This window comes from Fusarium phalaenopsidis, assembly GCF_050370095.1.
Source record: "Fusarium phalaenopsidis strain FUZ10S chromosome Unknown contig_32316, whole genome shotgun sequence".
Classification (NCBI taxonomy): domain Eukaryota; kingdom Fungi; phylum Ascomycota; class Sordariomycetes; order Hypocreales; family Nectriaceae; genus Fusarium; species Fusarium phalaenopsidis.
The window spans coordinates 876,747-903,506 of NW_028145399.1; the positions used below are offsets into that span (position 1 = coordinate 876,747).

Genomic DNA, 26,760 nt, shown 5'->3' on the forward strand with positions numbered 1-26,760 from the left:
TGCCCCTTTCAGGCATTTCTTTGTCAAACATGCTCAACACCATTTTCATCCCGGAAACAAACGTATCATATCATAATAGGATTTTTTGCTGGAATAGGATGAAAATGACCGGCTAGGGCAGGCGCAAGTGAATGTGCGGCTCCATGCATTGCATTAATCATTCACTTCCGTTTGCTCCCCTGGGTTGGCAGCTCATTCACTGTCGCGTATTCACTGCAAGCTGCTAGGCACCAAAATAAAAACATCGAGTCTGCCATTTCTTCTTTTCGCTTCTTTCTTCCTTTTCATCACGATGGCTTTCACAACAACGACAGTGACGATGGCTTTCCGACCCCTCGCCAACTACGCTGAAGCGATTCACTTCCAAGGCAAAGACGCCTCTGCCTTGACCAACAGGCCTTTCAACAATGGAAGCGCCGCCGCAGCCCCTATCCTTCGCCCTCGAGGCGTTAACCGCATTATTCTCTTCCCTGGCTCCTTTAACCCACCTCACCAGGGCCATCTGAAGCTGCTCCAGCACGTCTTCAACAACGCGGGCGATGACCTCAACATCGTCGCGGCCATCGTCATCATGACTGATGAAGATCGTCTCAAGGACAAGCTCTGCACTGAGGGGAAGCCCTTGATCCTCTCTCGCGAGCAGCGCGTCAACCTCTGGCGCGGCACTGGCATCCCAGTCAACTGGGTTTGGATCTACGACAAATCCGAGTCAGAGTGGGAGACCTTCCGCACTCAGCTTGCCGGAAAGGTCAGAAAGGATGGCATCGACCTCAAATTTATCCTTCTAGGTGGTCCTGACGTGATCGGAGCTGGAGGGATGTGCAACCCTGAGTATTGGAAGTGCGCCGATTGTATCACTAGCGACATCTCCCGCGCTGTCGACTTTAGATACCCCAACACGCTTCGCCAGATTCCTGGCTGCTTCATGTGGGAGAGACTTGCTTTCGACCGTATCAGGCTGGAAGGTCAGGTCCGAGCCAGACTTCGAGGCAAGCCAGCCGCAGGTGAGTAGTCTCTCAGATGAGAACAAAGAAACAAAGCTGACATGACCCAACAGCTATCGAAGAAGCTATCTCGGCTGCTGTTGCCAAGCTCAGCAGCATTTCTGTCTGCCGGCGACAGCGCAAGCCCAAGGGCACTGTCCGATTCCTGCCCTGCGACATCAGCTTCCGCCCAAGTGACCCCCCTAGCTCGACAAAGATTCGCCAGATCGTTGCGACTGCGCCTAAGGAGGAACTTCGGGCTAAGCTGGAGGGTATCGCGCTCAGCCCGGCTATTCTCGCCGAGTACATCAACAAGAGCCAGATTTGACTGCGCCGATATGAGTGTACTGGTGAACACAAGAGTGAGCATGGAGGCGGAGGGTGGAGGGCCAAGGGTGATTGATTATACGCTAATATGAGCGAGATAAAGGATGACACAGGGCACAGAGAGCAGTAGCTATCAACTCGGGAAGATACGACGAGGCCTGGGTAAAATGAAAGGAAATCAGATTGATAGATACATTCTCGTGTAGTCTGATGAAATGAAATCACTGAACACACTAACTATGGCTAAACTGCCAGCGCTGAATACTAAAACACACCCATTGCTAAACACACACAAAGAAACCAACCAATATCAGAGCCAAGTCAAGACGCTTTCCGCACCGTGGGAAGGCAGGACGTCTTCTCAGAGCCCTAGCTTCTTACGGCACTTTAAACTCTTCTTGAGATGGCGCGTGGCGTGATCCTGCCTGCTGTACTTCTTCCCACAAGCCTCACACTTTCCTTCCACAGGTGGTAGCTTGGCGGCTATGGCATATTTCTTGTGATGAGACCAGTAGTGTCGGTTGAGGTCTCTCTTGTCTGCTGATATCTCACCGCAATCCTCGTAAAACTTGCACCGGAACCTGTGATCGTGCTTCCTCCAGTTGTGACGGCTGCTGCGTATTAGTAACTACCTGGATAAGTGAAGGACTGGGAGGAGACTTGCTTCAGATCACGACCCTTCTTGTGCCATTCGTCACAGCACCACTGGTAATCCGAGTCTATCACTTTGTCAGTCAGGTTTACAATAACAAATGCTTTCAATGTCATATACTCACCTGTTCCATCGTCGTCCGAACTGTTGCCACCAGATTGACCGCTTTCCCAACCGTTGCTTTGAATCCTGTAAACACTTCCCGCATGAGGATCAGCCAAACCATTTGCATGGATATCGAGGCCGATAGTACTAGCTTGGTCTGTTGACTAAGTCGCGAAACTGGGAGTGGCTGCGAAGGATCCGGCGACGGCGATGTTGGTGTATGGGTTGGGACTGGCATCAAAGGTGTGCTGGGGGCTACCGTAGGAAGAGTTCTCTGCTGAGTGTGGATAGAAATCTGGGGACTGAAGAGCGTTGTTTTCCTGTTGATGAGCAGGAAGGGGATCACTCCAAGCTTGGGCATACTGATAGGTAAGATTTCCATTCGGGGGATCAGGGACCATTGACCTGAGTTCTGTCCAGACGTCAGCACGAATGCGAGTTAGTAAAAAGAACTGTCTGTACCCTCTGTAGAGAGGTTCTGTATGTCAATGTCACCAAAAAGCGAGGTCATTTTGGTCAGGCGAATGCTGGTGACCTGGGAATTCGCTATTAGTTCCACGGGGAGGATGAACGGGGACGAACAAAAGACCGGATGAAACGAACCAATAAGCTCACTGCAGTGTCATTCAGATGAAGAGTGGCCTTGTCGAATGAGACGCTTTGAGCTGACCGTTCACAGCGCTGGCAAACTGGTGCTTGACTAACACCAAACGAACAACAGAGGATGAGCAATTGTATCGAGACTCGGTGTCTTAATAGATCAATTGCTTCTTGACTATGAGAATAAAAGAGAACACCTAGAACAGGAATGCCTCAGGCTTTTATGCCCATTGCTTGGCCCCCAATCGTCCATCAACTCAAGTCTGCCTCTCAAGTCTGCCTCTTAAGTCTTAAGCTTGCCGGCCTCCCTCGCCCGGCTTTGCGATTGTCTTAGCTCGGACATCGCAAAAGCCTCAATTGCGGATCTCCAACAGCGCAAATCTGTAAGTGTAAGAAACAGTGACCATTGTTGGTCGATGCCCAAGAGCCTGGTCGCCTTGCTGGGGGAGGGGCTGCAGGCGTGATTGGGCTGGGTTGACGAGTTGGTGGGAAGGCCCCCAGAGGAAATGGACTCAGCTGCTGTAGGTGAGTGACGTGGACGGCCGACCCCTCGTTCGAATTGCTTCCAAATTGTTCGCTGCGGGTTTGCGATGTCGCTTTGATCTTTGCTGTGTAAGTCGAGTTGAGGCATTGGGGCGGAGGGTTGTGCAAGATAAATAGGACGAGATGTTTGGTGTGTCAAGAGGGAATAAACAATCTCAATTGTCCATCTACAAGCCTCCTACCAACTCCACCAATCGAATTGCGCCGTAATCTTTCGTACTATCAACTACTATCCTCACCATGTCTCCCGCTGTGCTTGAACCAGGCGAGAGACCCTACCAAACATCAAGGGCTTGGCTCCGCTAACAATTACTCCAGAGACCGTTCCCATGACTGTCAGGGGCATCCACAAGTTCTACGAACCTGCCGTCCTTCTAAACGCCCTCAACTTTACCGAGAGGGAGGCAGCTCCGCCTAGAGACTTTGATGCAACAATTGACACAACGGATCCGCGGCAGCTTTTCCAAGCCTTTGTCTACAAGCTGGGACACATTTGTGACAGCCAGAAAGGTAACTATGGGGCGACCATTACTTCGTTCTGCGTCTTGAAGGATGAAGAGAAGGACGAAGAGAAGGACGGTGCTGCTCACTACTGGTTCGCCTCCAACCAGAGAACTCGCGAGGAGCTGGAGACTACGGTTGAGTACGTGAGGGAGCTTCTTGGGAAAGTTGGGGATCCCGATGAAGATCTAGCCAGTCTCAAGAGGGAACTTCTTTCCGATGTCCTATGGTTCAATCGACCGAGGCTCGAGTACTACTTTCGTCAGATATCTGACAGGGCAACCAAGTGCCGAGGTTCCTGCCAAGACACGAACAACGATGAAGGTGAGCGCCTGATAACTTTGTATTACTTTAAGCTTCTAACATTTTCTCCGAAGACACGAGGCTCGCAACTAAGCTCTCGGAGCTCCTCAAATTTATCGACTTTGACACCTCTAGAACGACCTCCAGGCACCACTGTAAGCCTTACCCAAGTATTCTGCTATACCAACAAAGCTAACCTGTCGGATAGTTGTGCATCTAGGCACTAGGGCTGTTAAGCTACTCGAACAGCTCTGCCGCTCACCGGAAGGCAAGATAATGGCAGAGCGAGCCCGAGAAGGCCGCAAGTTTGGAGTTCCAAGCCAAGAATGCTGGTCTGACCTGCAGCACATGATCAACCGCACGACTGCGTACTCCGAGTCAGTGCGGTTCATTCTGGCTGCAAAGGTCAGATGGCCTGGGCTATTTGACAAGTTCAAAGTGTCATTCATCGAGTCGAGTCAGCGGATGGAGGCGCCCTTTCGCAACAAGAGCCAGACTGCCGACGGCATCGTCGGGAGGATGACTAGGAAGCAGAAGATGATTGACACCTTCAGGCGGTTTGCCCGCGACCTGCAGAAGTTCAAACTGGACGACCTAATCATGGGGGTTTGGAAGGACCCCAATTTCCGGCCCATTGTGCACGCCGAGGTGCTGCTTCTCGATCATCTCGACAAACAAGGCTTCCTGGAGCCACGCTTCTTCTTCAACGAGTGGATGTATATTGGGAGCAGCAAGCCAACCTGCAAGCTGTGCCATCACTATTTCACACTGCACCATGTCCCAAACGTCGGACATCGACCATCACACGGAAATCTGTACCTTCACTGGCGCTTCCCCGACGTGCTCAAGTCCCAAGGCGAAACGGGTATCCAAAAGAGACAGATCATGGTCGACAGGGTACTGGAAAAGGTTCGAAAGGAAGCATTCGATATCGTATCCAGAAAGGGGACGTCAAGTTACAAGGGCGATGACTCGTTCACGTACTCTGCCGCGATGCCCGAGAGGTCGACTGTTGCGGGCTCGGTTGTTGATCTCGAGGACCTGACTTCCATGATTGGGCATATGGACTTGAGTGATAGAGCTGGGGACTTTGACTGAGAGGGATGGAGTGTCTATGGGTGTGTGCTGTGTGTGCTTCAGGATTGTCCCATCTTTGTGGCGAAGGGACATTGATAGTGACAGCGGAAAATGGATCGTGAAAGGGCAGTCCGCAATGGAAATAATGTGATATCTCTATTCAAAGTATCGAGTGACTGAGCAAGATCTAAGTGAGCGCTAATCCTTTCCTCATCCCCCAAGATCCTTCACGTGGGGCATCTGCAAGGCAACCATCTCTCCAACGAGTATCATAAAGTTACGTCACTGGCTGTTGTTCGACTCATCAATCTATTCTTTATCTTCATCATAGTCTTGAACGACACGGACGGTATTGAAGATGGCCGAAGAGTTCTTCACCAGAGCTACGCCAAAACTAAAGGGCTATTGCATCTCGCACGACCAAATCGATGTCCTGAAAACATGCATCGAGGGACAAACAACCATTGAGGAAGCGACACAGGTGTTGACAGCATATCCGTCAGCCTCATCGGCACCCCTCGAGTTGCAGCAGAGGCTGGGAGGGCTCTGGACCCTTCTAATCACGACCGCTGTCGGGTTAGTCGATGCCCAGCCCACTATCATTTCTATCTTGCAGGGAATCCGTACCCTTCCACGGGAAGAGGAACCCACTGGTGAAGGAGAAGGGTTCATGGACTTTGACGATGGCTTCTTTTGGCGGGAGCTTACAGACTTGACCAGCAGCTGGGCTGATGACTATAACCGTAGGAACAAACTGATACCTCAAGGACATACACACTGACACAGCTGGATAGACTACGGCGCACAATACCTGATCGAAAAGTCTCAAGGCAAAGAGCGTGAGAGACGTCAAGCAGAGTGGATAAGTGCCAACACATTCGCAGCTCGGCTCGCCTCAGCCGGCGATAGGATAATCGCCTTGTGCGGTGCAGCCTTCGACACAGCTGGATACATCACGATGAGAGATATCGAAAAGAGGGACCATGTGACTGATCCTATATGCATCGAAGCAGCCGCTCAGCTCTTTATACACGCGGCACCTGAGCTGTTTTGCCTCGTGAGAGTTGACCCTGACGCTAAGGACATACACAGCGTGTGGAGCCAACATGAACGTCGGCTTCTGGCCAAGGAGAAAGATGCTCCGGGAGACAAATGGAAAGCTTGGAGGGAGAAATGGGCTCGTCTGGCAGAGATGGAAAGTCTTCCGCAGAGGACTCGAGAGGTTTCCCGGATGGCTTTGGAAGCGATGGATCGGGTCAAGCAGCAAGACATTGACCAGTAGCACTGAAGCAACCACCTAATTGAAATTGAAGAGAATTTAAATCGAATCATGAGCCTAATTATCTTGTTGTTCTGAGCCTTACTAGACATTGAATTGAAGAACAGTAGCCAGTCAATTTCTAGCCTTTAAAGCGAGCAACTATAGCAGGAGCCCTTGGACTTGGGAAGATCAAGCTCAACAACTCAGGGAAAGTGAAAAGGATCATTCTCTGTTCCTTGAATAGCCGCATTCATAAAGAGTGTCTGGGTACCGCGCTCCAAAGGGTGTTTGGCACCTCCGGAGTGTCTTGTCTCGCAATAGCTGTCCGCTTCGTATTTCTTCACCCTTTTGTACTTTTCCAGGATCACCTCGACAGTGTCAAATCTCGCAGTCTTTAGAGCCCTGGAAGTCTCTATTGTAACCGACTCTTTATTCTTAATAACTGTGAAATGTGATGGCGGATTGGGAATCTTTTCGCGCCATCGCACCAACCTTGCACCCCAGTTGTCGTGGATGTGTCCGAAGCAGTGCATTAAGGGCTTTGTATTTGCGACTGCTCTAAATAGTTGAGGACACCCGATCCGTCGGCTGCCCTGCAGGTCGAAAATGCCCAATGGGGGCCCGTGAGTCATGACAATGTCGACGTCCTTTTTAATTGGCTATTCGTGGCCTTGTCTGGGATCGTACTGAAAACCCCAATCATTGATAGACGGGGTGTATGGACTTGTATAGACTGTCAAGTGCGCTCCGTTTGCTAGGGTAAAGTGGTGAGTGCCTTCATCGAGGAACGTGATACCCCCCTTTGCTGCTTCATCAAGAAGCTTTCGTGCTTCTCCGAAAGCACCATACTCTCGCTCTACGAGCTTCTTGTCTATAGAAGACCGAAATTCCTCAATCTTGCTCCTGAACGTGGGAGTATCGAAGGTAAAGTCATGGTTGCCGGCGATGACCAGTTTGAGTGGAGCATCAATGTTTTTGAGGAGGCGGATGGCTGTTCGAAATTCCTTTAGCTTGGAGTGTTGGGTAAGATCGCCGCAGTGAAAAACCACATCGACAGTCTCTTCAGGCTTTCTGTTCTCAAGCAGCAGTGTGCCATGAGTATCAGAGAGGATGAGAAATCGTGTCTTGATAGTCTGGGGCGTCATTGTTGCGGTGGTTACATATTAGAGAAAATGTAGACGAAGAAAAACAATGTAAACTAAGCGAAACAATTATTTGTTTATATATTAGGATTGAAGACATGTCTACCGTTGGGGCGGCACAGATACCTTTCTACGAGACTTCTTCCTCGCATCTCGAAGCATGACCGGAAAGTATATGCAGCATACGGCCACAATTACCTTCACGATGCTTCAAAACTTCCCTTAGAAGCAACTTGACCAGATTCTGCCATCCCAGCAATAGCACAGAGCTTGTAGCAACCCCCGGACATACCCCGGCATCCACGGCCCCGGAAGGTGGGTCTTTGGATTCGAATCCCGGAAGACTGCCGGAACATCGGAGATCGGGGCCCCGCACCACGTGACAGCGCCGAACCATGGAGTTGGCCCACTCGCCTCCTTGGTCACTCCTCGACCTTCCACAATCTGCTTCAACCACGCAATCGTCACATCGAATCGCATCGAGCCAAGGCTTCAAGCATGCCCGAAGATGCGGAGCCAACTGCTGATCGCCGCCGGATGAGGGACGAGGGTGCCCTTCCCAAGGGCGAGTCCTGGTGGGATAGCACGGCACTTAAAGTGACGGCGCCGCTCCTCATCGTCCTGACCATCTTTATGCTTGCATCACCTGTAAACTTTCTATTCAATCTTGGTTCCACAGATATGAAGCTTTCAAACGCAATTACAGTCTGCCCGGCCTTGGCCATGGCTAGGAATATCTCCCTTCACATGGAGGAGCCATTGGCACCTACTCCCCTGCCTCCGGCTCATGCGGCATCAGATGGAGAGCAAATCATTCATATTTTTCAGACCCTCGGTCGATCCACAGTGTGGAAGAGCATTGCCAACATCACCTTTGAGGGAGACACGTTTGAGCCTGAAGGGATGGTGCGGTTGGGTGATGACCGTTACGTGGTCAGTTCAGGCCATTGGACCGAACCTACCGAAAAGTATGGAAAGATTATCAACGGGACGGACCGAACACCTGGAAAAGGACTGGCCCATTTGATGGTTTATAATGGAAAGGGAAGGCTTGTTGCCGATGCGACCATCACACAAGAAGGCGATGATGAATATCATAATGGAGGGATCGACTTTGATGGCCAGTATATTTGGGGAACCATCGCCCAGTACCGCCCCAACAGCACGGCATACGTTTATCGGACAGACCCAAACACGTTGGTACCTGAGAGGGTACTTAACTATGGGGATCATCTGGGAGGCGTGGTCCACGACACCCGCGACCATCTCATCACTGCTCTCAACTGGGGAGGACGCAATGCCTCGACATGGGGCCTCAAGAGTGCAGAGACGGGTTGCGACGCGAGCCCCGAACCAGAGCGTGTTGTCCGAAACCCGAGTTACTTTGTCGACTACCAAGACTGCAAGTGGCTCGGCCACAGCAGATTCTACAACGGAAAGAGTATTATGCTCTGCTCTGGCGTCGCCACCATTGGCGGGTACAATCTAGGCGGCATCGCGCTCGTAGATGTCGCGACAATGACACCACTCGCCGAAGTCCCCATCGACCTAGAAAGCGCCCTAGGAGTCAGACTGACTCAAAATCCAATGGACGTTAGCGTAAAAGACGGAAAGCTGAGGCTGTACCTAATGCCGGACCAGCACAACAGCACATTGTACATATACGAGGCGCAGCCCGACAGCCCGTTTCAGTATGGCGGCGGGCGCTGAACGGTTCTGCTTACTTTTTTTTTTTTTTTTTTTTTAATATACCCACCAAATTTGGAGTTAGTTTTCAAGCCATATAGTTGCCTGTTTCCATGGTTACGGGGATGACGAGGCTTTTCAGGCAGACTCAAAAAGAAGGTATCGCGAAATGTCGGTGCCTTAGAGTCGACGAGTTTATAACGCGCGTGTGATCTCTTAATCAACTATAGAGTTAAATTTGTTCAGCAAGTTATTTTTTACTCAATTGATAAATTTTATTTAAGCACAATCATGCCTTGTCAAATGGACGCTCCACGAAACCTCGAGTTCAATGACCTCCCACCTGAGCTACGAGATCTCGTCTGGGAGTTTAGTCTCCCCACTCGTCGAGTCTTTCATGTGAAAGGAGTCTCAAGGCGCCCTCAGGAAGAAGCAGCATCGAGACCGGCCAAATTCTTTCGCTTCCACATCCGCCACGCTCTCCCAGCGGCATTGTCTACTTGCAAGGAGTCCCGTGCCGTTGCGTTGCGCAAGGGCTTCTTCCTCTCGCCCTATGGGAATGATCCTGGTGTCTGGTTCAACACGGAACATGACATGCTCTACTTTGACCGGAACCAGCGCAATATGCTCCAGCTCAAACCGAACCTGGGGAGCATGACCATCTGTGGTTTGGACCAGGTTCTCAACGTTGGTGTTGAATGGCGCGCTTTCTTTCGGGATACTCCCCGGCAAGGCGCGACAACTTCTCGATACTGGAGGGCGGCGATTGAGACATTGTATGTTCACATGCCGCGGATGCGGACTGTCAACTACATTCTTCCGATGCTGCGGCACAAAGGCGGCATGATGTGGGGACGAGAACCATATCAAGCACAAAACTATGAAGCCATCCTCATCACGCTCCCGGAGAACACACAGATCCCGTGGGAGAACACAAGGAATCGGGGCGCCGATCGAGTGCAGCTTCTCAACGACATTAGGCACGACAATGGACTCAACTCAATGATGGTGACGTGGAAAGAGGTCAAAAAGGATATTGAAAAGGGCTTTGGGGAGGAGGCAGAACCTGGTGATGGATGGCAGGACCGTGAACATGACACTGATCACTATCCTCCAGAGGTGATTGGATGGTGGTTATTGAGAGATGGTATTCCCACAGTTCACGAGAATCCTCAGATTCAGACGTTTGATTCATAAGAAGGGTCTGAGACAATTTGTTCATTTACATCTTATCGGCACGACAACTAGCAACGCCTCCATTTCATCACCTCGACTCCATACTCCTCGCTCATCTCCACACGTTCACACCTCAGTGTCAAAAATTAGAATGTCAAGTGAACAACCTCGATGTTGTTTCCCAGAGGGTCGAGGACAAAGGCGCCGTAGTAGCCAGGCATGTACTCCGGTCGAAGACCCGGCTTTCCATTGTCCACAGCACCAGCCTTGCTACTCAATCATCAGTCCTGTTCATTCTCAAATAGGGTTCTCAACTCACATGGCAGCCTCATACCACTCATCAACATGCTCGCGACTCTGTCCGTTGAAAGCGACATGAATAGGCGCAACACGGCCCTCAAGCTTGCCGTCATACTTTTGGAGACCACCCTTAGCACCACCACCGAGCCAAAACTCTATTCCAGCGCCTTCAACGCCGAAGCCGCAGAACGGGTGACCGTTGTCAGTCTCCGCCTCCATCTTCATCGTGTAGCCAAGCGGGGCGAGGATGGCCTTGTAGAAGTCGCGCATCTCGGCGTAGTGGTCGCCGACGGGGAGTCCAAGGTGTCCAATGCCCATGATTACGGTGGTGGAAGTGATTGATTGAAGTGTTTAGTGAATTGGTATGTTTGATTGATGTGAATGAAGATTGTTTTCAAGTTGGAGATGGGACATGGCTGGTCTTAAGTATTTCAACCACAGCAACGCATTCACGGTGATACTTGTCTCCAATATAAGACCATGTGAGTGATCGCCGTTCAATAAAATGGGGTTACGTGCCAAAAAAGGGCCAGATACAACGATGAGCATTATGTTTGGGCGTTATTGTAGACGTTATGCTAAACCTCGATATTCTGTTAAGGATCCAACACGAGAGTAACACTTGTGTCTGGTCCATTTGGTCCACAGTATGATACGCCGCAGCCTATCCGGACCTCGAACTACCGCCACGGCGTTCATCTTATGCCCTCAATATCCGCGCCGTCAAGCTATCTACCCGGCCCGGACATGAGGGGAAGTCCGCCCACCGCTGTTCAGGGCACGTGTGTTCGCGACAGACTCGCCCCGACTGGGTGACGCGTGAATGAGTCACGCCTTGAAGAGGTGAAATAACCTGGGATACATCACACAGTGGAGTGTGGGGTTGATTAGGAGCGGTAAGCGGTGCTTGTTCAAGGCCGTGGGGAGTAAGCACCATGTTTGATGTTGTAAGCCAAGGTCCTCTCTCTCATGCCGTTAAAGGTGATGTTGTAAGCCAAGGAGGTGAGATGAGAGATCTCTCATCCTGTTGAAGAGAATGTTTGCAGGATATTCATAGTCCTCCTCATGTCAAGATGACAATGGCCAAGATTTGGACTGATTCAGCCCTGAGGATGCAGATTCACGGTGATACTTGGCAAGGATGGGGCTGTATCCTTGTAAGATTGCCCGGACTATCGAGCCTACCCATGCCGTTCGGAGTGCGACCCTTCGGATCATCGGGTGCCGGACATTGAGCAGTGCCGTTCATAAACATTCGTGAACAGTTGATCTACATCTTGCTGTATATCTACACAGCTCGTATCTCGTCTCCATCCACGGTTATCCCGAATGGGTGGTAATCTGACGTCGATCCCATCTCACTGCTGACAGCCGTTTATTCGCTCGGCCGAGTCAACCCTCTAAATAACGTTTCCCCTGGCTGAGGTAATACTCTAGTTTTATGCCAAGTCTGCATAAAATAAACTCCATCACGTATGACAAACTGAACCGTATCCCACAGCCAATGACCTCCCAAACCCAACACAGCCCTATCCGCCAATGTCTCTCGTCAATTTTCGTATTCCCCGGATCCAAAAAGTCGCCAAGATAACATGTCCTTGGTGTTTCTTAAGCGAGCTATCCAGCTTCCCAACACGGCAAACCTTCAGCTGCCAACATGTCTTTCAGCTGTCAACTTGTCCCTCGCTTGCTCCATTGTGATCTACATCCCTCTAGACACGTCAATCTCAGCTCACCTCAGCCAAAAGCACATCAACATCCAATAGCCGCCCGCCAGATGCGCGCACATAATTGCTGAAAGGGGTCATGGTCTAGTACTGACCCCACGGCGGCAGAGAACAAGACACCGCCTGTGCGACAAGGAGAGATTGTCTCTATTGGCTTCTCTGATACGAAATGGCAAGGTCTCACTCGCGCACTTTTTCCCATCCCTTGGTGATGCTACATGGCGGCGCAGCCCAACAACACTCGGCGCCATGTAAGCCGTAAAAAGGTTCGCTTAGCAACACTCAGAGAGACAGACCCAATGGAATGGAACGAAATGACGGGGAGTCCAACGGGTGCAGTGAGTATAATATCATGGCGAGCATCCCGCAGATCGACGGTTGAGACCACTCCTCTCACGCAACTCCTCTAGTCTGGTAGCTATTGCCAAGATGGTGTCTTTTATCTCCTACCTCGTCTTTCTCCCTCTGCTTCTCCACTCCTTCTTCACCTCTGTAGCAGCCAGTGGTCACTGGAAACAGACCAAAGAGTTTGACCTCAAGATAACATGGGACGACTATGCTCCCGATGGCTTCTCCGGAAAGATGCTGCTCGTCAACGGCCAATCTCCCGGTCCCGTCCTTGAGATTGACCAAGACGACTGGGTTGTCGTGCGAGTACACAACTACTCCCCAGAGAACATCACCATCCACTACCACGGTATGCGCCTCGTAAACATCGACCTATAATTAACATCACTGACCAAGTTCAGGCATCGAGATGAAGGGAACCCCTTGGTCGGATGGCGTCCCCGGCGTGACACAACTTCCCATTGAACCGGGATGCAGCTTCACCTATAAGTTCCAGGCAACGCAACACGGCAGCTACTGGTACCACTCTCACTTCAAGGGTCAGATTGAAGACGGTCTCTACGGACCCATTGTTATCCACCCTCGACAGAACGATCCGAACCCCTTCCATCTCATCTCGGATGACTACGAGACTGTCTGCGCCTTGGAGGAGGCCGAGAAGCGTGTCAAGCCAATTGTCATCGCGGACTTTGTTCATCTTACGTCGAATGAGAAGTGGGATATGACACTTGCTGCTGGTGTTGAGGACTCGTGCTATGATTCTATCCTGTTCAATGGCAAGGGAAGGGTGGAGTGCATTCCCAAGGAAGAAGTGGAAGCCAATCTCAACCCTGTGCAGAAGGCGTACCTTGGTGCCGTACCCAACGGCGCCATGACTGACAAGGCGTTAGTAAGCTTTACCATTCAAAGGTCAATCACTAACAGTTCTCAGTTGTCTACCTGCTGCTGCTCTCTTGGCCCTCGGCGGAGGTGGAGGCAATGAAAGCGCCCTCCTCCCAGGAACATTTTCCGGCTGCAAAGAAACCAAAGGTCAAATCGAAGTCATCAAAGTCTCCAACAAGCATCACAAATCAGCCAAGTGGGTTGCCTTTGACATTGTCGGCGCAATCAACTTTGTCACCGGCGTCTTCTCCATCGACGGCCACGAGCTCTGGGTCTACGCTATGGACGGCTCCTACATCGAACCCCAAAAGGTCCAGGCCATCACAGTCACAAACGGCGACAGGTACTCCGTCTTTGTCAAGATTGAAAAGTCGGGAGATTTCAAGATGCGTTTCAATGCCAACAGCGCGCCGCAGCTCATCACGGGATACGGCATCCTCTCGGTCGACGGGTACGGGGAGGCTCAAGAAGCCGAGGCATACATCAACCTCGTTGGTCTGCCAGTGTCCAAGGACGTTGTCTTTTTCGAGCAGAACAAAGCTTATCCCTTCCCACCGGATCCCATTTCGCCCACTGCCGATGTCACTTTCAACCTGAGCATGAAGATCGATGGCGCGACGTATCTCTGGGCGCTTAACGATACGCGACTCATGTCTGATGAGCTCGATGCTCAGAAGCCTACACTGTTCAACCCGATGCCATACGTCAACAACAATGTGACCATCTCGACAAAGCTGAACCAATGGGTCGACCTCGTCTTTGTCGCATCCATGGTTCCCCAGCCGCCGCATCCCATCCACAAGCACGGCACAAAGATGTACCAAATCGGTTCTGGAACTGGCGTCTTCAGATGGAGCTCAGTTGAAGAAGCCATGAAGGAGATCCCCGACCAATTCAACATCGTCAACCCTCCTCGGAGAGACGCCTTCACCTCCCTTCCCGCAGAGAAGGACGTGACCTGGGTGGTAGTCCGATACCACGCCAGAAACCCAGGCCCCTGGCTTCTGCACTGCCATATCAACAACCACATGGTAGGAGGCATGATGATGGTCATCCAAGATGGCGTCGACCACTGGCCAACCGTTCCTGAAGAGTACGCCCCTGGCCGTCAGGGGACACGTGGGAAGAAGTGGCACCACTAAAGTACAAAATGTTTAAATTCTAAATGTCTAGTACATCATTATTACTGAATACATATTGTTTTAACTTTGGACACATAAATAAGAGTGCGACTTTGCTGTGAAGCTACGGGTGCTCAGCTGTCGAGGCTGCAGATGGCTTGCCCACTAAACCCAGTCGAGTGTGGAAAGCGAGGCAGTGCTGACCACCATGAATTCAGGTCATGAGAAGTCTACCTCCTCTTTTCACAGCCTCGTTTACGAATCCGTCCATCTTGTTTCATGTCCGCAAATGTAATGGTGCTCTATGTCATAGCGGAGGCCACCAATACTTGAACCTCTGAGACTATTGTACAGGGTCCTGCGAGATCAACTCCTTCGCTTAGGAATTGATACCACAGACTCTTCAACCATGGAAGAACCATCAGCCATACTGAAGCCGTCGGCTATGAACGGCCAAGTCTTTCGACGCAACCCCTCCGCAAAGCCCTGTCCTGGATGCAGGAATGCTTCACTATGCGACATTACAGGCCGCGGCTACGTCTTGGACATTGACGTGAAACAAACTCTAGAAGAAGCAAAAGTTGAAAACGAAAACGAATGCTACCTATGCTTTCTAGTATGGTGGTCCCTCAAGAACCGCACCGCCAAGATCCAGACGATGGACGACCCCGTCATCGCCCTGTATTGCAACCCCCCATTCAAGACACCAGTGCAGCAGATCGACGTGATAGTTGTCAGTAAGAAAAAGCGAGAAGACTTGGGTTGGGCCCTCGACTTTTCGGGTCTTTCGCATCTCGGCCCACCAGATGCCAAGCCGTGGGTGACTCGGGGCCGTATCGTCTTATACGCAGACCCTAGACGCGGTAAGTTCCTCATCGCTATGGCATTATATAAATGCTCATTTTTTCTAGGACAACCTGAAGACATGAGATGTCGTGTCAAGTTCCGAAAGATCGAGACCAATTCTGGGTCCCCAGCTTGTTTCGACCTGGCCAAGCAATGGATCTCGGATTGTCTATTCAAGCACTACGGAACATGTCCATCAAATTACAGGTCACCTCTACCTCTTAGATTGATCGACGTTGGACCCTCCGACGGCTCTGAATCTCCCAAGCTGATAACCACAGCTCCCAACCAGCGTGGGAGATACGTCGCTCTTAGTTATTGCTGGGGGCCGAAGCCATTCTTTGCCCTGACCCCAGCAAACAAATCCGAGCTTGAGCAGGGAATCCCCTTCGACAAGCTTTCAGAGATTATTAAAGACACCATCATCATTACCAGGCGTCTCAATGTACGTTACGTGTGGATCGACTCCTTCTGCATCATCCAAGGCTCAGAAGAAGAAGCTGTCAAAGACTGGGACGTGCAAGCACAGCAAATGGGAACCATATTCCGCTACGCTTTCTTAACGATAGCGGCGTCTTCATGCGAGGATGCTCACCAAGGACTGCTCTGTGACCGAGACAACCTCTCCCGCTCATACTACGAGTTTCCAGCAAACAAGAAGGGCCGAGACACGGTCTATCTCGGCCGCTGTGCTAATCCTATAGAGCCTCATGCTTTGAATGAACCGCTGCATCGGAGAGGATGGCTCTTTCAGGAGTCGTTCCTCTGCGTCAGATCCATTTCGTACGAAAAGGGGGAGCTTTCATGGAGATGTCGAGCATGTCAGTGTCGAGAAGGCCTCATGGAAAGCGAACCTCTTCCTCGCAAAGTCTCGGAAAGCGATGTACCAAGCAACATCCGAGCCAACTGGAAATCCATCGTGGCCGAATACAGTAAAAACGGCCTCACGTGTCCGAACGACAGGTTCCCAGTCATAGCAGGACTCGCAAAGATAGCACAGCACGGCTCACCAACAGACTACCTCTACGGAGTATGGATGGATCAGCTCGCAGAGTCACTCTTGTGGGAACACCGCAGTCATACTGTTGACGGGATACGAGTCTACACCTGCCGGACGAAGCGTTGTGCACCGTCATGGTCTTGGGCATCTGTAGATGGACAGATCACGTTTCTCAAAGGCGCCGACCCGACATACATCCAGGCCAAGGCCAAGGACGAAGGTTTACTGATCAATGGGTACCTTCGCAGTGTCAAGACGATCAGGTTGTCGGCCTCAGGGAGCTACTACGGAGGCTACGATAATTTCAGTCCTTGGACGAACTTGCCGACGACGATGAAGACTTATCTAGACAGTGATGGCATAGTGCCAAGTCAGCACCGACTACGACGAGATGAGAATAGTCCTCTTGAGTTGGTGGATGTCTGGTTTCTATACCTTGGACCAAGCTCAGGACTCATCATCGTAGAGGCCTATGATATGGGATCTCCGCCTCGCAGACTGCTGCAGTCAGCCTATCAGACCTTGGCTGAGTATAAAAAGTACGTTCGTCTGGGGTCTTTTGTTGGATATCCCATCAAGAGGAAGTGGTCATCGCGCATCCTCCTGGTCTAGTTATCGGGTCGTGTTATAAATTTTTGGGCGTTTGGGAAAGCAATTAGAATCACATGTCATTCATTATGGTATCTCAGGGAGCCGGGGGGTTCGAAATTATGGCGTTGAAAGAAATAGGCTTGGTATATATTATAATTGTACGGGATAATTAGACGCCTTGGTCCCATCCAACTAGAGACATCTTCCTCTAATGTGTAAACATCTAGAACAACCAAGTAATCACACTCTTAACCTTGCCCTTCCACCCTGTCACCTCCTCAACCTTCTCCTCAATAGTATAAGTATCCGTCTCAAGATCCATCTCCTCCAGCTTAACAGTCTTTGTCTTTTTCACAAACTTCCAGCCCAGGTACATGATGAGCATGATGGGAAGTTCAATGTAGAAGCTGACAAAGCTGACGCCGTCAAACTTGGGACTGAAGCAGCTCCACCCCTGGACGAGCACGAGGAAGCTGTTGAGGATGACGCAGAACCATGGGCCATAGGGATAGGTCCAGTTGCGGAAGGGGAGGAGGTGCGTTTTTCCTTGGACTTTGAGGGCGGAGCGGAAGCGGATGGATGTGATGCCGATGGAAATCCAGCTCAGCTGGTTGGACACGCCGACAATGCTGCGAGGAGTTAGATGGGGTTCAAGATGAATAGTATGGAGATACTCACTTCTGAAGCCAAGACCAGAGTTGACCAGCGCCGATAAAGCTAGAGCCAAAGCAGAGACCAGCAACAGCTCCAGTTACTAGGACAGCTATCCAGGGAACTTGGTTTCTGTTCAATCTTCCCAGCACCCTGGGTGCGTGGCCTTCCAAAGCCAAAGTGTACATCAGTCTCACGCCAGCAAAGAGGGCGTGGTTTCCAGCCGAGAGAACACTAGTCATAATGACGGCGTTGATGACACTTCCTGCTGCGTGGGCGCCGGTCATCTCAAAGACGATAGTGAAAGGTGAGGTACGGGTTTCCTTGGAGTCGAGGTCGGGGTAGGTATATGGGACGTTGAGGCCGATTAGGAGAACGGAGAGGAGGCTGCGAATGTTAGCATCGAGACACTGGATAATACCGTGGATAGCATACTAGAAAAGAATAATACGCCAGAAGACATTCTTGACCACCTTGGGCAGGTTCCTGGTAGGATCCTTCGTTTCACCAGCCGTGATGGCGATACTCTCAGTTCCTCCGTCTGCTGGTGTTAGCGGATGCCATTGGCACGTATTAGCCAGGGCACTTACAGGCAAATGAGGCAGTGACAAAAACAGAGGCAAAGCCACCGATTCCGCCCACGAAAGGGGCACCTGGGAGGTGCCAGTTTTCACCTCCGATGTATCTTCCGTCAACATTTCCACCACAGTTGACGACAATGCCCATGACAATGAAGACCTAGGGAATATTAGAGGCCGCCGTTTGCCATTTACGTTCTGATACTTACAACAATGGTGATGACTTTGAGTAAACTAAGCCAATACTCGAGCTGCATTTTGTAAGTAAAGAGTCCTCGTGCTAAGCCCATGTCTCAAACATACCTCGCCATATGCTCGCACAGAAATAATATTGACACCAATCAACACAACCCAAAAGATCAAACTGAGAGCCCATCCCGGAAAGTTGTCGGTCCAATACTGCAGAATGAGCTGCAGAGCGACCAGGTCAGAGGCTGTGGATACGGCATCGTTGAACCAGTAGTTCCATGTGAGAGCAAAGCCAAAAGCATCATCAACAAAGCGTCTACTCATTCGTCAGTATCCAATCACATCTAGAATCAAACTTTTACTAACCCTGCAAAAGTACAAAAACTACCAGCGACGGGGATAAAAGCAGCCATCTCTCCCAAACTCAACATGGTAGTAAACACGATGCAGCCCACAATGGCATACGCGATCAGGATCGAGGCCGGTCCGCCAGTGGCCAGGGACTTTCCCGTGCCCAGGAACATACCGGTACCGATCGTGCCTCCGATGGCAATCATCTGGACCTGGCGCGCCGAGAGCGAGCGACGCAGCAGGTCAGACTGGGTCGGACCCCGGCCAACGTGGTCTGCCGAGTTTTCGACATCATCTTTGCCGGGATCTTTTGAGTCTGGGTTGATTATTGCCATTGTTGTTGATCAGTTAAACAATAAAAGACATGTCAGAGTCTGGACCGTGATATTGAACCCCATATTGTTGTTGGAAAACCTCATGTATTTGACTTTGAAAATCCCCATTTCCAACGCCCAAAAAGGCAGAGCACGAGGAATTGCGTGCTCAGAGGCAAACCCACACAGATATCCCAGATTACACTGCAAGTAACCTCCAAGACATGGTTCGTTATGTAACAGACCGTGTCAGATGCGATCGTCACTCCATCCGCTAGACAGAAGGCGGAAGGTGCAGTAAAAGACCAAGGATCACCAGGCAGTAACTTAGCACTGCTAGGGCTCCGATCCTTTGGTAACGTCACAGCGATGGTCGGCTCGGCCGTGCCGTAGCCACACACGTAGCATACGGGCCGATCTCAAGAGGAAAAGCTCGTCTGCCCCGTGCTCCGTTTCCAATCGACCGGGAGAGTGTAGGTAATAGATTGCTCTGAAAACTGGGACCTTGAACCATATGGCAGCCTGTATTTAAACACAAACGATGTCGCCATTCTTTCACCAGTTGACAACATTGCCCTTGACTCTCTTCTTGAAATACTCACGAGATGTTCAACAGGAGGCTCTTTATGAACCCCTGTCTCCCAAGACCATAAGCTCCCGTCTTGGCTCGAACGGTTTTGTCCAAGCTAAGCCCTACGTCGACTCTGGGCATCTGCATTTCCAGTGGATAAAGGTCATGCCAGTCTCCCGAGGATCCATATCCACGTCGCCGTCGCTTTCCGACAACTCTTCTTAAGCCGAGCTCGTCCCAAACCTCGTTCTTCAACCATCGAGAAGGAATGGAACGAAATTGTCGCCTTCGCTTACGTCGAGTCCATCCCACGCGCCGTTCGTAGCGAGCACCGAAGGAGCATTCGATGAGCACATGATTTCGGAAATGTCAACTCTCAAGTGTCATTGTTCAAGACGACAATGTGGTTGATGATGACGCAAGACACGCTGTTCATGTCTATCACGCAGTTCAGGTCGGCTGCAGAATCACCTGTCCAGACACATCAAGTTGATGCTCTACTCACTTGCGAGAACTAACCGTTTTCTCTTTTCATCAAACTTCCATCTTTTTGCGCCATCCAGTATTGATTCCATCGATCCCCGATTTTCCAAGACCTACGAGTACCGATTGCAGCCACACTTCCAACGGCCCAGCACCATTACCTACCAGGTCCAGTGTGGCGATGGTTACACCAGCGCTTCAGCTGTCCGATTGTTGAAGTCGGGCGATGAATCAAAGGCCAACGCTCGTTCTCAGTACTTTCATCGGTTGCAGTTACTTGCAGCTTCTCCCAAATGAGCATCTCTGGCCCGCCAGTGCCATTCGAAAAATGGCCCTGCCACGTCGTCCGCATAGATACCCATCAGACCATATCGTGTTACTAACAAAGCACAAAGTCCAGATATTATAAAGGATATATTTCCAGATATTGAATGTTACTTCATCTTCTCCCTTTTCCATGTTCAAATTCGCCTCGAGTTAAAGGCGGACATCATGCTCCTCCCGGTACCACACATTATCAGCGATGACTCGGACGATCCTAATGGTTTTGACGAACTCTCATATACACCAAACACGCCTTACACTACGCGCTCAAGTCTAAGTGCCGATTCTAACCCCAGAAGGGCTGATCAGGGACTCACAACTCAAGAGCAACACCAGGGCACGAGGGCGGCTGGTACTTAAGCTTCATGAACCAGCTCTGGTTTGATGATGACTCTAGCCTCGATCGGAAAAACGACAGAATGTGTATTTGATGGCCAAAAGTCCTTCCAGCGGAAATACGAGGCCAAACAAAACACATCTTGAGGCAATTCAGACATACCCCCCCGCCAAGTGTCATAGCACGTCTCACATCTCGCAGACTCAGCACGCAGAGCAATCACAACAATCCAACAAGCAAAATTAACATCGTTCTAAAGTCCCCTATACAGCTCTACAATTGGATAAATAAAGAAGGCCCCATCTCAGCCGTTGTGTCGAGACAAGGTGACCCCTTTAAAAATAAGCTTGAAGATTGCCGAATTGGGCTCCATTTGCCGCTCTCCTCCATTCAGCTGCACTGAGAGCGGATACCCATGAGCTGTCCTGGGCCAATGCCTTCATTTACAAGAGTGCCTGTGCTCTTGTCATAAGATTGTCTCGACGGAGGGTCTTTTTCCCTGGATGCAATCTCCTCGCTCCGCCCCGTTGATCTTCTCGTTCTCTCGCTCGCTCATACACTCTCTCTTCAACTCTACACATTCGCTCCACAGCCATGTTCCTCACAGCAACAAGCAAAATGGCTTCTTCTCGCTTCATCCTTACCATAGCCCTCTCAGCAACCTTAGTACACGCTCAATGCTACTACCCAGACGGCCAAGAAGCCCCCCGCGACGTGCCATGCAAACCAGACGCTGAAGCCTCCGCCTGCTGCGCTGAGGGTTACATCTGCGTCTCGACGGGTATGTGCCAGTTCGTCGAGTACGCAGGTACGGGCAGGTTCGCCCGCGGCAGCTGTACAAACCAGGACTGGTCTAGCAGCGAATGTCCCAACTTCTGCACCGACGCCGAAGGAGAGGAGACCGGAGGTACCGACGTGACGAGGTGTCAGGGCTATACGGATCGGTTCTTTTGTCCTAGGAGCCAAAATGCCAATGTCTGTAAAGATGAGTCAAAGGCCCTCACCTTCTCGGGTAAGTACATGTTGTCCAGGCCTGCGATTTCCGTTGCTAACTATGAGAAGAACCTTCTGTCCTTACAACTATCCTTGCGGCAACAAAGTCGGTCCAGTCTACACAATCCACAGAAACCTCTGAAGCAACTACAACATCGTCAAGCCAAGAAACATCATCAACCACCAAAAATGACGAGACCAGCACTACCGCATCCACATCACCAAACGAGACGGGACCAGTAGACAAAGACTCAGACTCAGGCCCAAGCCCCGCGCTCCTAGGCGGAGCCATCGGCGGTTCGATCGGAGGATTCCTCCTCGGTGGCTTAGGTGTCTGGCTTATATTTTTTCTCCGAAAGGCCAAGCTCGATCGCTCTAGGGTCGTCCCCGAGGTTGAGAACGGATACAAAGATGATCACCAGCCGGCACCAAAGGCAGAGATGCCGGCCGAATCAGCCCCTGCTGAGCTTCCCGGATATTCGGTCGGTGACAGGCCACGACAGGACTAGATGGTGGGTTAGCATGTTCTTATTCTGGTCAATCCCTCTCTGTGTGGAATTTGTTGTTGAGCGTTCCGCTACTTACCTTATAATGCGTCCATATTATTTAAATAAAACCAACTTACAAACCCCGGAAATAGCACCTCCAAAAACATCAATTATAACCCCCAGAAAACGCCTTGTCCACCAATCCCATGGTTCGCAATCATGAAAAGCCTACCCGTGGGTCTATGTGATACGGGACCCACTTATGGAGTGGGCGGCAAAATATTGGGATAGTTGCGAAATTCTAGGACACCTTATTACCTATAAATATAGTGTGCCAAGGGTAAATTTCCTACTTTGCCGGTTAATATATATCCTAAACCCAATAAAAAATTCTATGTAGTATATTTTAGGCGTAATAAAGCTATACTTAAAAGATCTCTTATGCTATGTGCTTATAGGTTATAGTATTATGATGATTTAAGCGTTTTAAGTATTTCTCTTTAGTATCTCAAAGTCCTGCCTCCTAACTCTTTATATAGCAGCTAATTCACTCTATGGTTAGAGGAGGGCCAAGCATAGTTATGTAGCTTTCCTATGAATCCTCTAGGGGGCGTAAAATTTATATAATTCGGTGATATCTAGTGGTAAAGGGAATAAGCGTTAAGGAGTATAGTAACGCGGGGAGGAGAGGAGGTAATTCCGGCTCTTTTATTGCTTCTTAGGTAAGGTTAAGTATTTCTATGCTATCTTTATTATTGTCTTCTTCATTAGTATCACCTATAATAATATTATTATTAGTAGGAGGCTCCTCCGCGGCGTTACTTAAATGAAACTTAACTCTATCGCTCGATAGAGAAAAAGGCATATCCTATAGCGGTCTGCGATAAATACTAGCTCAAGTGGCCTCTCTTAGGCGCTTATAAAAGCAATGACTCGCGGTAGAATGCGTAGTATCGTAATACTAGCCTTCCTAGGGAGTTAGTGATGCCCTCGGCGATGAATCGGGGATAGAGATTACGTTGTCATCTCTCTTCTTCCCTGACCATCGCAGCCACCGCTCAAAGCTGATATGTACCGGCTTGCCGTTGTTGTTTATATCGTATTTCCACTATGACCTCCACTCCTCTCTATACTGCTCGAAGTGTTGCTTCTATAGTCTCTTTGCCTCTCTCCTTTGCCAGCGGAGCTCCTCTTCTTACTCCTTCTAAGTCGAAGTATCTAGACTCTCCCGTATCTACCTAATAGTCACACTATTAATATACTAACCTGACGGCTTAACTAACTTCTAAGCCTTCCTTTTATTACTCGCGGCGGCGATCCGCTACTAACGAGACTTAATATATGATTCTACTAAGTCAGAGAGAGTCATAGCCTCGGCGAGAATATCATCAATAACTGCGATGCGCTAGCGCGTTAGCGAACTGAATTCCGGGCCGTATTTATAACGAACATATCGTGAGACCTCCCGGGCATCACGAAATCGTGACTCCTTAGGGAGGAGGGATTATAGAGCCGGCGTTAAAGTGCTAAGGAGGTCCTTTCTCTTCTCCTTAAGAGTATTAATCACTTATAACCCGTTAACGGGGAAGATGCCGCTTTTCTTGAACCTATTAATAATATTATAAACAGTAAATACTTAGTTAAATATCTCTTAAAGCCAGGCAATAAAGTTAGACCGCTTAAAGTTAAGGAATCCGTCTCTAATATATAAACGAAGGACTTTCTAATATGCATTTTTTAATAATAAAAATACCCCGACGTCGAGAGGTTACAGAAGGTAAGTGAAATAAGGAGGAAGAACAAAGATCTCGATGTCAAAGCAGATGCAATACTCCATAAACTCGATAGAGGTCTTATCCATAAAGCCGTCAATAATAAGAAGTCGCTAAATACGGTCTTCTTCTTTCCGGTCAAAGTATAGCTACTCCCAAAGCCAGTCAGGACTATCTATATCCCTCATAAACTCATCACAGCCAAACCAGTCTTCAAAGGTAATGCCGAGTGACCATACTTAAGTCAGGTTCTCGAATAAGTGCCGGTTAAAGTGACGAAGCCAGTCAAGAGAGATCTCGGCGTTGGAAAAGGCTATATCTGATCGAGCAAAGCGAACCCGTTCATCAAGCCCGTCGACCTCCCATGACTCCGTAGGCCAGGTCTTAAAGATCACGAAGGGCGGAATAGCGGCCCCAGCGGCGTTGGCACAACCGACGAGAGTCGATGACTCGCGGTTGGCGAAGGCGACAACGTCATGCCTCGTATTCTTCTCTTTCCTGACGATCAGGACCTCCAGCCGCTCCCAGATAATGCCAACACATATACCGCACTCATCAGCGTTCAGAATCTAAGAGAGACCAAGATTCCGGCGCTATACGACCTCTGAGAGCTTAGTATAGAAGCTCTCTAAGTCCCAGAGATCGCCGCCCTCAAAGGCGGCACGATCACGGTCAAGAGCTCGAACAAGGCTCTTCTTCTATAGCTCTGGGTGATCCCTGACGAACCAGGCATACCACCCTTCACCTACAGGGCCGGCTAGAGGCATTCGGCTTTGCCGCAGCTTATTCGCAGCCTCTTCCACTTATGTATGGGTGGCAGGGAAGCCACATCTCTCGAGCCACATAATATATGCGACTAAGGCACGATCTTCGGCTTCATTAAGGTTCCTTGGCCGGCCGACAGACCTATCGCTAAAAGCAGGTCTTCCTAGCTCCTCTAAAGCCTTGAGATAACATTGAACATCACTCTTAGAAGCACCATAGGCGGTTGCGGCAGCTCGAAGAGAGAGAGGCTTCTCACGGGCACCTCGCTGGGGTCGGTTGCGAGAGATTAGGATGTGTCGAGCAGCTTTGACACCGGCTATGACCTTAAAGGGGTAAGGCATGTTAACCTATGGCAGTTAGCTAAGAATAATAGACTCACGGCGACAGGGTTATACTTGGTTAGAACTAGAAGTCAGTTAATTTAGCTATGAAATCAGGCTTTTAGTGTTAAAGTGGGGTAATAAGGTGTCCCAGAATTTCGCAACTATCCCAATATTTTGCCGCCCACTCCATGAGTGGGTCCCGTATCACACAGACCCACGGGTAGTCGCATCTTCTGGTGGTGGCTGTTCCCCACACAGCCACGCTTACGCTCATGATAGCTCCAAGTTGTAGGCAACAATGCAAACAAGAGGGCCAGAGTGTTAGGCTGCAAAAAGAAGTGTCCTTTTTTGTTTATTTTGCCTATATATTGAGCCAATTCGGGTTCCTGCGTTGAAAATCCTTGCGAATCCTTCAAGATCAAGTCCCTGTTTCTACAGTCAGCATTAAAACCATGCTCTCCAACCTCGCCTCCAAGCTTGGCCTCACCTCCTCCTCTTCATCATCTTCCTTTGTCATAAAACCCAGAAACCCATCCAAGATGGAAGATCTACCTCGTCAAGTAAAATACGCCAGCAGCGATGTGGTCATTCCGGATTCCTTCCTCACCACTCCTCCCGCCGCCCCCATAACACCTCATCACATCGACTTTGCCTCATCTCCTCTACCTCAGTATGAGGGCCACACCGCCCTCATCCTCGACAACGTCCTATCGCCCCAAGAATGCCGTGAGCTCCTATCTCTCGCTGAGGCCTCTGTGCCCCGACCAGAAGGCTCTTCAGCGTGGAGACCAGCGCTGGTGAGTCTCGGCCCTGGGTGGGAGGCTCCAGCGCCTGGATACCGTGAGAGTGATCGCATCATCTGGGACCAGCAAACCATAGTCGATCGACTCTGGGAGCGGTGCGCACAAGCTGAAGGGCTACGTGAGCTCTTGGCCGTCATCCCACCTGACCCCTACATGCGTGGAGGAAAATGGAAATTCAGCCGTTTCAACGAGCGGATGCGATATCTCAAATACACTCCCGGACAGTACTTTAAGCGTAAGCCAACCTCTCACTCATCACTACCATGCATCTCTAACCGTGACCAGCTCACTGCGATGGCCCCTACTACTACACTGAAGGCACAGGCATCGAGTATGAGACCTTTTACACGGTCCACCTCTATCTCAATGACTCAAAGGAACACAATCCTGAGTCGGATCTTGAAGGCGGCGCGACCTCTTTTCTAGAGATGAGAGGCGACAACAGGCTTGACGTGAATCCCAAGCAAGGGAGTGTGCTCATCTTCCAGCACAAGGGTCTCTATCATGAGGGAGCAACGGTTCTCAGGGGTACAAAGTACACCATGAGAACCGACATTCTCTACAAATGGGTTCCCGACAATGAAGAAACGTCAGAAGGCAAAGAGGATTAAGACGATGATGGGACGTGGAATAGGCTAGATTGTAAT

General features: G+C 50.2%; 13 protein-coding genes across 13 annotated transcripts; 9 read left to right on the forward strand and 4 right to left on the reverse strand.

Annotated features, from left to right (window-relative positions):
* Positions 1-319: 319 nt before the first annotated feature.
* LRP88_11858 (uncharacterized protein) lies at positions 320-1,311 on the forward strand (the record flags this gene model as incomplete). The annotated part of the gene is made up of 2 exons (XM_083248272.1): positions 320-1,004; positions 1,058-1,311. 2 exons carry the CDS (start codon positions 320-322, stop codon positions 1,309-1,311), a joined length of 939 nt encoding a protein of 312 aa, XP_083095702.1.
* Positions 1,312-2,231: 920 nt separating this feature from the next.
* Positions 2,232-2,578, reverse strand: LRP88_11859 (uncharacterized protein; the record flags this gene model as incomplete). The annotated part of the gene is made up of 2 exons (XM_083248273.1): positions 2,232-2,479; positions 2,530-2,578. 2 exons carry the CDS (start codon positions 2,576-2,578, stop codon positions 2,232-2,234), a joined length of 297 nt encoding a protein of 98 aa, XP_083095703.1.
* A 961-nt stretch (positions 2,579-3,539) lies between these two features.
* On the forward strand, positions 3,540-5,112 carry LRP88_11860 (nucleic acid/nucleotide deaminase domain-containing protein; the record flags this gene model as incomplete). Its single annotated transcript, XM_083248274.1, has 3 exons — positions 3,540-4,035; positions 4,089-4,169; positions 4,223-5,112. The coding sequence occupies 3 exons, from the start codon at positions 3,540-3,542 to the stop codon at positions 5,110-5,112; spliced, it is 1,467 nt and encodes a 488-aa protein (XP_083095704.1).
* Positions 5,113-5,449: 337 nt separating this feature from the next.
* LRP88_11861 (DUF3632 domain-containing protein) lies at positions 5,450-6,373 on the forward strand (the record flags this gene model as incomplete). The annotated part of the gene is made up of 2 exons (XM_083248275.1): positions 5,450-5,834; positions 5,886-6,373. 2 exons carry the CDS (start codon positions 5,450-5,452, stop codon positions 6,371-6,373), a joined length of 873 nt encoding a protein of 290 aa, XP_083095705.1.
* A 638-nt stretch (positions 6,374-7,011) lies between these two features.
* Positions 7,012-7,497, reverse strand: LRP88_11862 (uncharacterized protein; the record flags this gene model as incomplete). The annotated part of the gene is made up of 1 exon (XM_083248276.1): positions 7,012-7,497. One exon carries the CDS (start codon positions 7,495-7,497, stop codon positions 7,012-7,014), a length of 486 nt encoding a protein of 161 aa, XP_083095706.1.
* A 495-nt stretch (positions 7,498-7,992) lies between these two features.
* LRP88_11863 (uncharacterized protein) lies at positions 7,993-9,204 on the forward strand (the record flags this gene model as incomplete). Its single annotated transcript, XM_083248277.1, has 1 exon — positions 7,993-9,204. The coding sequence occupies one exon, from the start codon at positions 7,993-7,995 to the stop codon at positions 9,202-9,204; it is 1,212 nt and encodes a 403-aa protein (XP_083095707.1).
* A 279-nt stretch (positions 9,205-9,483) lies between these two features.
* Positions 9,484-10,377, forward strand: LRP88_11864 (2EXR domain-containing protein; the record flags this gene model as incomplete). The annotated part of the gene is made up of 1 exon (XM_083248278.1): positions 9,484-10,377. One exon carries the CDS (start codon positions 9,484-9,486, stop codon positions 10,375-10,377), a length of 894 nt encoding a protein of 297 aa, XP_083095708.1.
* Positions 10,378-10,502: 125 nt separating this feature from the next.
* LRP88_11865 (Glyoxalase/Bleomycin resistance protein/Dihydroxybiphenyl dioxygenase) lies at positions 10,503-10,974 on the reverse strand (the record flags this gene model as incomplete). Its single annotated transcript, XM_083248279.1, has 2 exons — positions 10,503-10,626; positions 10,676-10,974. The coding sequence occupies 2 exons, from the start codon at positions 10,972-10,974 to the stop codon at positions 10,503-10,505; spliced, it is 423 nt and encodes a 140-aa protein (XP_083095709.1).
* A 1,838-nt stretch (positions 10,975-12,812) lies between these two features.
* Positions 12,813-14,755, forward strand: LRP88_11866 (multicopper oxidase-domain-containing protein; the record flags this gene model as incomplete). Its single annotated transcript, XM_083248280.1, has 3 exons — positions 12,813-13,080; positions 13,133-13,574; positions 13,663-14,755. The coding sequence occupies 3 exons, from the start codon at positions 12,813-12,815 to the stop codon at positions 14,753-14,755; spliced, it is 1,803 nt and encodes a 600-aa protein (XP_083095710.1).
* A 388-nt stretch (positions 14,756-15,143) lies between these two features.
* Positions 15,144-17,192, forward strand: LRP88_11867 (HET domain-containing protein; the record flags this gene model as incomplete). Its single annotated transcript, XM_083248281.1, has 2 exons — positions 15,144-15,597; positions 15,646-17,192. 2 exons carry the CDS (start codon positions 15,144-15,146, stop codon positions 17,190-17,192), a joined length of 2,001 nt encoding a protein of 666 aa, XP_083095711.1.
* A 202-nt stretch (positions 17,193-17,394) lies between these two features.
* Positions 17,395-19,275, reverse strand: LRP88_11868 (amino acid permease-domain-containing protein; the record flags this gene model as incomplete). Its single annotated transcript, XM_083248282.1, has 7 exons — positions 17,395-17,800; positions 17,850-18,209; positions 18,258-18,363; positions 18,413-18,560; positions 18,610-18,651; positions 18,704-18,905; positions 18,956-19,275. 7 exons carry the CDS (start codon positions 19,273-19,275, stop codon positions 17,395-17,397), a joined length of 1,584 nt encoding a protein of 527 aa, XP_083095712.1.
* A 2,288-nt stretch (positions 19,276-21,563) lies between these two features.
* On the forward strand, positions 21,564-22,471 carry LRP88_11869 (uncharacterized protein; the record flags this gene model as incomplete). Its single annotated transcript, XM_083248283.1, has 2 exons — positions 21,564-21,981; positions 22,032-22,471. The coding sequence occupies 2 exons, from the start codon at positions 21,564-21,566 to the stop codon at positions 22,469-22,471; spliced, it is 858 nt and encodes a 285-aa protein (XP_083095713.1).
* A 3,378-nt stretch (positions 22,472-25,849) lies between these two features.
* LRP88_11870 (uncharacterized protein) lies at positions 25,850-26,724 on the forward strand (the record flags this gene model as incomplete). Its single annotated transcript, XM_083248284.1, has 2 exons — positions 25,850-26,348; positions 26,399-26,724. The coding sequence occupies 2 exons, from the start codon at positions 25,850-25,852 to the stop codon at positions 26,722-26,724; spliced, it is 825 nt and encodes a 274-aa protein (XP_083095714.1).
* Between the last annotated feature and the right edge of the window lie 36 nt (positions 26,725-26,760).